This window comes from Oncorhynchus nerka, linkage group LG26 (assembly GCF_034236695.1).
Source record: "Oncorhynchus nerka isolate Pitt River linkage group LG26, Oner_Uvic_2.0, whole genome shotgun sequence".
NCBI classification, from domain to species: Eukaryota; Metazoa; Chordata; class Actinopteri; order Salmoniformes; family Salmonidae; genus Oncorhynchus; species Oncorhynchus nerka.
In genome coordinates, this window is record NC_088421.1 from 1,815,957 (window position 1) to 1,828,493 (window position 12,537).

The 12,537-nt window shown below is 46.0% G+C and overlaps 1 protein-coding gene across 4 annotated transcripts in view; it reads right to left on the reverse strand.

The window, feature by feature from the left end:
- LOC115109977 (uncharacterized) overlaps positions 1 to 12,537 on the reverse strand; it is an 88,439-nt gene that overhangs the window by 59,943 nt on the left and 15,959 nt on the right. For all 4 annotated transcript variants that reach the window (XM_029635260.2, XM_029635261.2, XM_029635259.2 and 1 more), the window contains exons 4-8: positions 8,389 to 8,530; positions 7,219 to 7,366; positions 4,179 to 4,301; positions 3,848 to 3,901; positions 3,693 to 3,761 (exon numbers count right to left, since the gene is read on the reverse strand). In XM_029635260.2, coding sequence (XP_029491120.2) covers positions 3,693 to 3,761; positions 3,848 to 3,901; positions 4,179 to 4,301; positions 7,219 to 7,366; positions 8,389 to 8,530 — 536 coding nt within the window. The remainder of the gene's footprint in view (positions 1 to 3,692; positions 3,762 to 3,847; positions 3,902 to 4,178; positions 4,302 to 7,218; positions 7,367 to 8,388; positions 8,531 to 12,537) is intronic.

Here is a 12,537-nt window from a genome sequence, read left to right on the forward strand (position 1 = left end):
CGGCCGGCCGCCCAACAACCTGCCCGCTTGACCCTATCCCCTCCTCTCTTCTCCAGACCATTTCCGGAGACCTTCTCCCTTACCTCACCTCGCTCATCAACTCATCCCTGACCGCTGGCTACGTCCCTTCCGTCTTCAAGAGAGCGAGAGTTGCACCCCTTCTGAAAAAACCTACACTCGATCCCTCCGATGTCAACAACTACAGACCAGTATCCCTTCTTTCTTTTCTCTCCAAAACTCTTGAACGTGCCGTCCTTGGCGAGCTCTCCCGCTATCTCTCTCAGAATGACCTTCTTGATCCAAATCAGTCAGGTTTCAAGACTAGTCATTCAACTGAGACTGCTCTTCTCTGTATCACGGAGGCGCTCCGCACTGCTAAAGCTAACTCTCTCTCCTCTGCTCTCATCCTTCTAGACCTATCGGCTGCCTTCGATACTGTGAACCATCAGATCCTCCTCTCCACCCTCTCCGAGTTGGGCATCTCCGGCGCGGCCCACGCTTGGATTGCGTCCTACCTGACAGGTCGCTCCTACCAGGTGGCGTGGCGAGAATCTGTCTCCTCACCACGCGCTCTCACCACTGGCGTCCCCAGGGCTCTGTTCTAGGCCCTCTCCTATTCTCGCTATACACCAAGTCACTTGGCTCTGTCATAACCTCACATGGTCTCTCCTATCATTGCTATGCAGACGACACACAATTAATCTTCTCCTTTCCCCCTTCTGATGACCAGGTGGCGAATCGCATCTCTGCATGTCTGGCAGACATATCAGTGTGGATGACGGATCACCACCTCAAGCTGAACCTCGGCAAGACGGAGCTGCTCTTCCTCCCGGGAAGGACTGCCCGTTCCATGATCTCGCCATCACGGTTGACAACTCCATTGTGTCCTCCTCCCAGAGCGCTAAGAACCTTGGCGTGATCCTGGACAACACCCTGTCGTTCTCAACTAACATCAAGGCGGTGGCCCGTTCCTGTAGGTTCATGCTCTACAACATCCGCAGAGTACGACCCTGCCTCACACAGGAAGCGGCGCAGGTCCTAATCCAGGCACTTGTCATCTCCCGTCTGGATTACTGCAACTCGCTGTTGGCTGGGCTCCCTGCCTGTGCCATTAAACCCCTACAACTCATCCAGAACGCCGCAGCCCGTCTGGTGTTCAACCTTCCCAAGTTCTCTCACGTCACCCCGCTCCTCCGCTCCCTCCACTGGCTTCCAGTTGAAGCTCGCATCCGCTACAAGACCATGGTGCTTGCCTACGGAGCTGTGAGGTGAACGGCACCTCAGTACCTCCAGGCTCTGATCAGGCCCTACACCCAAACAAGGGCACTGCGTTCATCCACCTCTGGCCTGCTCGCCTCCCTACCACTGAGGAAGTACAGTTCCCGCTCAGCCCAGTCAAAACTGTTCGCTGCTCTGGCCCCCCAATGGTGGAACAAACTCCCTCACGACGCCAGGACAGCGGAGTCAATCACCACCTTCCGGAGACACCTGAAACCCCACCTCTTTAAGGAATACCTAGGATAGGATAAAGTAATCCTTCTCATCCCCCCCCCCTTAAAATATTTAGATGCACTATTGTAAAGTGGCTGTTCCACTGGATGTCATAAGGTGAACGCACCAATTTGTAAGTCGCTCTGGATAAGAGCGTCTGCTAAATGACTTAAATGTAAATGTAAATGTAAGTGTGGCGGATGTGTTTTTGCCTACCCTCACCACATGGGGGCGGCCCATCAGGAAGTCTAGGATCCTGTTGCAGAGGGAATTATTTAAACCCAGGGTCCTTAGCTTATTAATGACCTTGGAGTGCACAGGGCAGTTACAGGTCTAAGAAAATATACTTCCTTCACATTTTTTTTGTGCTGGTGGGATGGTGTAAAACTAGGCTACACTACAGCTGCAATGGTATCCCAATCATGAGCCCTGGTCTGCCCTGCTCTTGCAGATGTAAACCTTTGTGTGCCGTCTAAACAATGAGGGCACTTCAGGAGGCGAGTATAAGGCTTCTTCCAAAAATAATTTTTGATTTGTCCCAAAAATTAATTATGCCTATCTGTACATGCAGGCTACTGATTTCCTGTTCAGTTTGAAAGGGAGAGCACAAAGATGCGAAGGAGGACCGGAGCTACATTTTATTAGCTTGCTACTGCTATAATTGATTTGAATAAAAACAATATGTTTCGTTGCCAATGATGAAGTTTTATCAGAGTTATTGACCTCAGGGAGGGCATATTCAAGCCATATTCAAGTAACTTACATAACTTAGGCTATGTGCTAAAAGTAGGCTAATTCGAGAAGGCCTAATTCATTTAAACAGCCAGTCTTTGGTTTGATGCTCATGTGGTGAGCTATAGTTTGTTAGTCGAGTTAGATTCTCGATGGTGCTGCTGTAGAACTTTCTGAGGATCTGCGGACCCATGCCAAATATTTTCAGTCTCCTGAGGGGAAAAAGGTGTTGTCGTGCCCTCTTCACAACTGTCTTGGTGTGTTTGGACCATGACAGTTTGTTGGTGATGTGGACACCAAGGAACTCGAAATTCTCGACTCGCTCCACTACAGAGAGTGTCTGCGTTGCCAAGCGTTAAAATAGTAGTCAGTTCTATTTGTGACGCTGAACGCGGTGTAAGTCCTGCCTCTCCCATCTCCTCATTGCTTTACAGAAGCAGATACCCTGGTGCCATCTCCTCATTGGTTATACCCACGTGGGTGATGAGGGGACAAAATCAATTGGCGCACGATGGTGCACGCGCGTGTCTGGTTTGCTCATGGTGTAAGGCTCAGGTGTGAGGCTCTGGTCTGTCTTAGGCATGCTCTCTGCTATCCACTTTGTTTTAATTATAATTTTGTGTATAGTGGAGGGTCATTTATTTATAGAGGAGGGTCACTTTTCTTCCAGATGAAAATGTTAGTGAGGGCTATCCATTTTCATTTCAGAGGTCCGATTTTCTCCAGGTATCCCTCATTATAAATAACGTACAGTCCCTAATTCTTCAAGTCTTACCCATAGTAGCCAACCATTTGATCTCAATCAGTTTCATGGGGATATGCATTTAGACATTGAGTTATACAGTGTTGTCGCACAGTATTGTTTTGAATGATGTACAGTGATCAAATGTTTGAGCAGATGCTGTTAACAAACTGTAGCATAGCCTACATGTGCATTATGCCTAGTGGTGCGCTCTGTTGTATTTTGGCCACATGAGCGAGATGTGAGGTGGTGTTTTTGTCTTACAGTAACGTTATACTATGCTATTACAGTGGGGCAAAAAAGTATTTAAGTATTAAAAATTCTACAATATGATTTTCTGGATTTTCTTTTCTCATTTTGTCTGTCATAGTTGAAGTGTACCTATGATGAAAATTACAGTCCTCGCTCATCTTTTTAAGTGTGAGAACTTCCACAATTGGTGGCTGACTAAATACTTTTTTGCCCCACTGTATATTTGGTTCTGTTATGTAAAATACTGTGATCATTATGTGATCTTGCAGACATTGATTCAGCTTTGTCTAACGTTGATCTAACTTTGCCTGAGTAGCCTGTTCTCTACGCGTGTACTTATGCGCAGAACGTGATCCACACAAGTGCTGGCAGAAGCTTCAGGAAGCTCCAGATATTTTATTCAGAGGACTAAAGATCCCAAAAATGTCATATCCGTAGGCACTCCATTAAAATAACGATAACTGTCCATCCATACCTCCTCAGCAACAATATCTCTGTAGAATCTCAGGGTTTGGTCAGTCAGGACGAACCAGTGCTTCTTCCACTGCAAGATAGATAACGAATCAACAATTAAGGAATTGCAATTCACATGCACAAACACATACAGATACAAAGTTTATAAACACTAACCTGCCCTTTGTCAGTCAGTCTGGTCATCCAGCCCTTTTTGAAGTTGAGTTCGGGCTGGGAAGGGGAAAACCTTTATCATTTTTATTTAAAAATGTTTATAATAATGTAAATCAGTTTAGCTAAATTAAGCTTACCCTATATTTGTAATATTAAATGTAAATGTAATGTAAATGTAATATTAGGCCAGTTTCCCAGACACAGATTAAATTTAGTCCTAGACTAAAAGGCATGCTCAATTGATAATCTCTTTGTCTGGGAAACCGGCACATTATGTATTGGACACACCCAGATCTAGTTTAAGAATGTAGAGGTCCCATCTGGACAGATTTACGGTTGCTGTGGTGGCTGTAGCTTCTGCTGCTCTCCGGTCCAAGGACTTGGAGCGGCGGTAGCAGGGCATGGTTGGTCTGGAGACATCCGGGGCAGAACGCTTCAGAGCAGATTCCAGGGCCTCCTCCAACCACAGGCAGAGAGGAGAGAACTACAGTTGAGCACGTCTACTTTTATCCCCAAAAATTACAAAATTTCAACCAAACTTCCATTGTGTTGCTTAATGTAGGGTGTGTGAAAACTCACTTTGGTGATGCCATTTAGTCTAGTATGATGGTGCCGACAGGCAGCTCTGCTTCTAGCTCCTAAGCAACTTTGACGGTAACAAAGTTCTACCAACACGCTACCGAAGTTCTACCAACACATTGACTACAGTACTCGTGCTGGGAAAACACTCCACCACTGCAAGTCTCTCTTCCAGGATGCCTACAAGGCCCTACCCCACCCTCCCTTCGCCAAATCAGATCACAACTTTATTTTGCTCCTCCCTTCCTATAGGCAGAAACTTATACAGGAAGTACCCGTGCTAAGGTCTATTCAACGCTGGTCTGACCAATGCTTCAAGATTGTTTTGATCACGCGGACTGAGATATGTTTCGGGTAGCCTCGGATAATAACATTGATGAGTTCATCAGGAAGTGTATAGGGGGCGTTGTTCCTACTGTGACTATTAAAACCTACTCAAACCAGAAACTGTGGAAAGATGGCAGCATTCGCGCTAAACTGAAAGCGCAAACCACCGCATTTAACCATGGCAAGGTGACTGGGAATATGGTCGAACACAAACAGTGTAGTTATTCCCTCCGTAAGGCAATCAAACAGGCAAAATATTCGCAATTCAATGGCTCAGACACAAGACGTATGTGGCAGGGTCTACAGACAATCAAGGATTACAAAGGGAAAACCAGCCACGTCGCCGAGACCAACATCTTTCTCACAGACAAGCTAAACACCTTCTTCACCCGCTTTGAGGACAACACAGTGCCAGCGATGAGGCCCTCTCCCAAGGACTATGGGCTATCCTTTTCTGGCCGACATGAGTACGACATTTAAAGCGTGTTAAACCTCGTAAGGCTGCTAGCCCAGACAGCATCCCTAGCTGTGTCCTCCGAGCATGCGCAGACCAGCTGTCTGGAGTGTTTACGGACATTCAATCTCTCCCTATCCCAATCTGCTGTCTCCACTTGCTTCAAGGTGTCCACCATTGTTCCTGTACCCAAGAAAGCAAAGGTAACTGAACTAAATGACTATCGAATGTAGCACTCACTTCTGTAATCATGAAGTGCTTTGAGAGGGTAGTTAAGAACCATATCACTTCTACCTTACCTGACACCCTAGACCCACTTCAATTTTCTTACCACCCCAATAGATCCACAGATGATGCCATCGCCATTGCACTGTACACTGCCCTATCCCACCTGGACAAGAGGAATATCTATGTAAGAATGCTGTTCACTGACTACAGCTCAGCCTTCAACACCATGGTACCCTCCAAGCTCATCATCAAGCTCGGGGCCCTGATCTGAACTCCGCTATGTGCAACTGGGTCCTGGACTTCCTGACAGGCCGCCCCCATGTGGTGAAGGTAGGAAACAACACCTCCACTTTACTGATCCTCAACACAGGGGCCCCACAAGGGTGCGTACTCAGCCCCCTCCTGTATTCCCTGTTCACCCATGACTGCGTGGCCACACACGCCTCCAACTCAATCATCAAGTTTGCAGACGACACAACCATAGTAGGCCTGATTACCAACAATGATGAGACAGCCTACATGGAGGAGGTGAGGGCCCTGGCGGAGTGGTGCCAGGAAAATAACCTGTCCCTCAACGTCAACAAAACGAAGGAGCTGATCGTGGACTTCAGGAGCAGAGGTAGCACGCCCCTATCCCCATTGACGGGACCACAGTGGAGAAGGTGGAACATACTGCTTTACTAGTTTCATATGTATACGCTGTATTCTATTCTATTGTATTTTAGTCAATGCCACTCTGACATTGCACGTCCTAATATTTATATAGTTCTTAATTCCATTATTTAACTTTCAGATTTGTGTGTATTGTTAGATATTACTGCACTGTTGGAGCTAGGAACACAAGCAATAACATCTGATTAATATGTGTATGTGACCAATACAATTTGATTTGATTTGATTTCACTTCCTTAAATATGATTCTAAATATTCTAAAATCGTTCAGTGGGGTCTCTCTAACATATCATTAACATAATATCCAAAAAGTTAGATTTCGTAACCTAATACATCTGATAATAAGCACCGAGCTCTGTTGACAAAGAGCGGTGCGGCTTTCTCGCTGATGCTTTTGAGGATATAACATTTTGTGGTCGTCCCCTTCCAAGTTGTTTCCGCAAATATCAAATTAGCCTGACACGAGCTGAATTAAATATAAAAGGCTTTGAAGATTTAAAAAAAGCTTGCGGGAATGCTCAGTGCTCCGTTGACGTTTCAAAGAGAGGCGCTTTTTTTTGTGATAAGTCTTCAAAAAAGAGCAGGAACTTCGCGTTATGAAAAGTGTATACTAAAACATGAAAATGCTACCTGTCATATCTCAAAATAGATATCTATCTTACCTCTATATTGTTTTATGTCCTCCGGATTTGAGAAGCAAGATGACGAATTCAATGGTAAACCTGTCAGGCAGCCTTAATTCTCGCACAGCCTATCTGACGCGATGCAATTTTTTGACAACTTTTTTTTCTGGCCATTGATTTATTCACCCTAATTTTGACCATCCTACAAGTGTAAAAAGTCAAATAGGTTTTGAACGGATTATGATAGAGACAAGAGGTTTGGAACATTGGTTTTCTTAGAGGAGTATCTACACAATTAACATTATTTTACCCATTGGCCAAAATATGCAGTTTGATTGGACACTACTTAATGTCTCTTCAGTTTCAACAGCAGTTTCTATCTCCACATATCTCACAATTCAGGTACTTGGTAGTCCAAAGCTATATTAATGTGATCAATATACTGGTAGTTTATTGCGCAATAATCCGTTTACCAAAAATGGTCATTGTACCTGTTTTTTGCTTATCTGCATTCTGCTGTGTCGGGTCTGGCTTGTGGTGTTGGAGAATGATGAGGAAGAGGAGGTCGGGTCAGATGAAGAGCTGGTGTCCATGTTGTCAACGTGATCACCGTCTAACTGGTCTATGACCTGCGACCTCCTGATCCCAAAACAAACAAACACACACAGAGTACACATATCAATGCTTAACTCAATTGACTTACTAAATGCAAAAGTACCCAAACACATTCCCTTAAAATACACAAAGAGAACAACACATATCAATGCTGAACTTAAATGACTTACATAACGCAAAAGTACACAAACAGATAACTAACAAAATGTCAAGTTTACATGTTTAGTAATGTAATTTCAGCATGGTAATAATAAGGAATGCAGAGGCAAAATAATAGGTTGTGATGATAGGAATGGATTTGGTAATGTAGGGGTGATGGCTGGAGCCCCATGTTTTGTTTGTTGGATGGTTTGGAAAGAGGCCAACAGGCAGGAACGGGCAGTCCCAGTAGGGCTGAGTGACATGGTTGGTGGGGCTCCAGAGACCTAAGACAGGGAAAACAACAAAGGAGTATGATTTGTGTTTGGAACGTATGAACATAAAAACAGAAGATACAAGTTTTGAGATGGTGAACACGACAGCTCATGTGGCAAAAAGAGACATGAGAGCATCAATTCTGCTCAGTCAGTCTGCTCTGTCGGTGATCAGCGACTTGAGAAGAATTTATGCTCTCAAACACCGCTGTGACTAAGAAGTCTGACCTGCGTTCCAAGACAAATAGCCTGTTGAGCTGGTCCCTGCCAGGGCTGTCTGCTCTACCCTGCACCAGACTCCCTGCCTGGGCCCCGAAGGCCCCCATCGTCTCCCTGTCATCCAGCCGTCTGGTCCTGTGCACATCAGCCAACCACACATACTTTGGTCTCCCCACACTGGGACCCCGGGGGTCGTCACCCTGGTCCTCAGCCCGGCCCTTGTCCACCTTCACCATGCCCCTGGTAGACTCACCCCGTAGCCAGCCGAAGGACGTGCTGGTGGCAGAGCATCTTGAGCCCATTGGGGACCTGCCAATCAGGACCTGAGGACAAGGGGAGGAGGAGGAAGAGCAACCAGAAGAGGAGGAAGAGACGGGAGATGCCAAGGGACCGTTGATGGGGAGGAAGACAAACCTCAGGGGGTCCCTGGGAGAAACACTGGACAGAGACAAAGATGGCTGCCAGGAGTCTGTAGCTGGTATGTTCTTCTCTAGGGAGGAGCAACCACTCTCTGCCCGAGACTTGGGTCCGGAATGTAGAAGGAATTGTTGGGCATCTGGGGAGGGAGTTCCAAGGAGAGGGAACGGGGGAAGAGGAAGGGAAGGGTTAATCTGCAATACAGATAAATCAATGGGAATAACCAGTAAATTGTAGGTAAATTTGTGCATAAAGTGGGCCACCAACAGGAACGTGTGTGTGTGTATATGTGTGTCTGTGTGGTGTGTCTGTGTGAGTGTATAAACGCTGGTTTCACTCAGTCAGGAATAATCTGTCCCGAGCTGGGGCTTTGTGGCAACTCCAGTGCCTTCAGAAAGTATTCACATCCCTTGATTTTTTCCACATTTTGTTGTGTTACAGCCTTAACTTCTTCGATATAGCTCTTTTAATTTTTGGGAAAAAAAACATTCCCGTTTTAAACAAGATATTTTGTCACGACAAGATGCTCGACTATGCATATAATTGACAGCTTTGGAAAGAAAACACTCTGACGTTTCCAAAACTGCAAAGATATTGTCTGTGAGTGCCACAGAACTAATGCTACAGGTGAAACCAAGATTAAATTTCATACAGGAAGTGCCCCAGATTTTGAATGCGCTGTGTTCCAATGTCTCCTTATATGGCTGTGAATGCGCCAGGAATGAGTCTACACTTTCTGTCGTTTCCCCAAGGTGTCTGCAGTATTGTGACGTATTTGTAGGCATATCATTGGAAGATTGACCATAAGAGACTACATTTACCAGGTGTCCACTTGGTGTCCTCCGTCGAAATTATTGCGTAATCTCCAGCTGCGTGCATTTTTCCATTTGGTTCAGAAGAGAAACCAAACTGCCACGAATGATTTATCATCGAATAGATATGTGAAAATCACCTTGAGGATTGATTCTAAACAACGTTTGCCATGTTTCTGTCGATATTATGGAGTTAATTTGGAAAAAAGTTTGGCGTTTTAATGACTGAATTTTCGGGGGGTTTTCTTAGCCAAACGTGATGAACAAAACGGAGCGATTTCTCCTACACAAATAATCTTTTTGGGAAAACTGAACATTTGCTATCTAACTGAGAGTCTCCTCATTGAAAACATCCGAAGTTCTTCAAAGGTAAATTATTTTATTTGAATGCTTTTCTTGTTTTTGTGAAAATGTTGCCTGCTGAATGCTAGGCTTAATGCTATGCTAGCTATCAATAGTCTTACACAAATGCTTGTGTAGCTATGGTTGAAAAGCATATTTTGAAAATCTGAGATGACAGTGTTGTTAACAAAAGGCTAAGCTTGTGAGCCAATATATTTATTTCATTTCATTTGCGATTTTCATGAATAGTTAACGTTGCGTTATGGTAATGAGCTTGAGGCTATGATTACGCTCCCGGATACGGGATTGCTCGACGCAAGAAGTTAATTTAAAATAGATTAAATTCATATTTTTTGTCATCGCTCCTTGTGGCGGGCAGGGCGCCTGCAAGCTAACTTCGGTTGTTAGTTGGACGGTGTTTCCTCCGACACATTGGTGCAGCTGGCTTTCGGGTTAAACAAGCAGTGTGTCAAAAAGCAGTGCGGCTTGGCGGTCATGTTTCGGGGGATCAAATCAAATCAAATTTTATTTGTCACACACACATGGTTAGCAGATGTTAATGCGAGTGTAGCGAAATGCTTGTGCTTCTAGTTCCGACAATGCAGTGATAACCAACAAGTAATCTAACTAACAATTCCAAAACTACTGTCTTATACACAGTGTAAGGGGATAAGGAATATGTACATAAGGATATATGAATGAGTGATGGTATAGAGCAGCATACAGTAGATGGTATCGAGTACAGTATATACATATGAGATGAGTATGTAGACAAAGTAAACAAAGTGGCATAGTTAAAGTGGCTAGTGACATAAGGATGCAGTCGATGATCTAGAGTACAGTATATACGTATGCATATGAGATGAATAATGTAGGGTAAGTAACATTATATAAGGTAGCATTGTTTAAAGTGGCTAGTGATATATTTACATCATTTCCCATCAATTCCCATTATTAAAGTAGCTGGAGTTGGGTCAGTGTCAATGACAGTGTGTTGGCAGCAGCTACTCAATGTTAGTGGTGGCTGTTTAACAGTCTGATGGCCTTGAGATAGAAGCTGTTTTTCAGTCTCTCGGTCCCAGCTTTGATGCACCTGTACTGACCTCGCCTTCTGGATGATAGCGGGGTGAACAGGCAGTGGTTCGGGTGGTTGATGTCCTTGATGATCTTTATGGCCTTCCTGTAACATCGGGTGGTGTAGGTGTCCTGGAGGGCAGGTAGTTTGCCCCCGGTGATGCGTTGTGCAGACCTCACTACCCTCTGGAGAGCCTTACGGTTGAGGGCGGAGCAGTTGCCGTACCAGGCGGTGATACAGCCCGCCAGGATGCTCTCGATTGTGCATCTGTAGAAGTTTGTGAGTGCTTTTGGTGACAAGCCGAATTTCTTCAGCCTCCTGAGGTTGAAGAGGCGCTGCTGCGCCTTCTTCACGACGCTGTCAGTGTGAGTGGACCAATTCAGTTTGTCTGTGATGTGTATGCCGAGGAACTTAAAACTTGCTACCCTCTCCACTACTGTTCCATCGATGTGGATAGGGGGTGTTCCCTCTGCTGTTTCCTGAAGTCCACAATCATCTCCTTAGTTTTGTTGACGTTGAGTGTGAGGTTATTTTCCTGACACCACACTCCGAGGGCCCTCACCTCCTCCCTGTAGGCCGTCTCGTCGTTGTTGGTAATCAAGCCTACCACTGTTGTGTCGTCCGCAAACTTGATGATTGAGTTGGAGCGTGCGTGGCCACGCAGTCGTGGGTGAACAGGGAGTACAGGAGAGGGCTCAGAACGCACCCTTGTGGGGCCCCCGTGTTGAGGATCAGCGGGGAGGAGATGTTGTTGCCTACCCTCACCACCTGGGGGCGGCCCGTCAGGAAGTCCAGTACCCAGTTGCACAGGGCGGGGTCGAGACCCAGGGTCTCGAGCTTGATGACGAGCTTGGAGGGTACTATGGTGTTGAATGCCGAGCTGTAGTCGATGAACAGCATTCTCACATAGGTATTCCTCTTGTCCAGGTGGGTTAGGGCAGTGTGCAGTGTGGTTGAGATTGCAGCTGGTTCTGCTCACACTGCCCTACCCTGTGCTCTGACCTCTTTCTCCCCTCTCTCTCCAGATGAAATCTCGCGTCTTGTGACGGCCGGCCGCCCAACAACCTGCCCGCTTGACCCTATCCCCTCCTCTCTTCTCCAGACCATTTCCGGAGACCTTCTCCCTTACCTCACCTCGCTCATCAACTCATCCCTGACCGCTGGCAACGTCCCTTCCGTCTTCAAGAGAGCGAGAGTTGCACCCCTTCTGAAAAAACCTACACTCGATCCCTCCGATGTCAACAACTACAGACCAGTATCCCTTCTTTCTTTTCTCTCCAAAACTCTTGAACGTGCCGTCTGGGCCTGCAGCCTTGCGAGGGTTAACACGTTTAAATGTCTTACTCACCTCGGCTGCAGTGAAGGAGAGTCCGCATGTTTTCGTTGCAGGCCGTGTCAGTGGCACTGTATTGTCCTCAAAGCGGGCAAAAAAGTTATTTAGTCTGCCTGGGAGCAAGACATCCTGGTCCGTGACTGGGCTGGGTTTCTACTTGTAGTCCATGATTGACTGTAGACCCTGCCACATGCCTCTTGTGTCTGAGCCATTGAATTGAGATTCCACTTTGTCTCTGTACTGACGCTTAGCTTGTTTAATAGCCTTGCGGAGGGAATAGCTGCACTGTTTATATTCGGACATGTTACCAGACACCTTGCCCTGATTAAAAGCAGTGGTTCGCGCTTTCAGTTTCACGCGAATGCTGCCATCAATCCACGGTTTCTGGTTTGGGAATGTTTTTATCGTTGCTATGGGAACGACATCTTCGACGCACGTTCTAATGAACTCGCACACCGAATCAGCGTATTCGTCAATATTTCCATCTGACGCAATACGAAACATGTCCCAGTCCACGTGATGGAAGCAGTCTTGGAGTGTGGAGTCAGCTTGGTCTGACCAGCGTTGGACAGACCTCAGCGTGG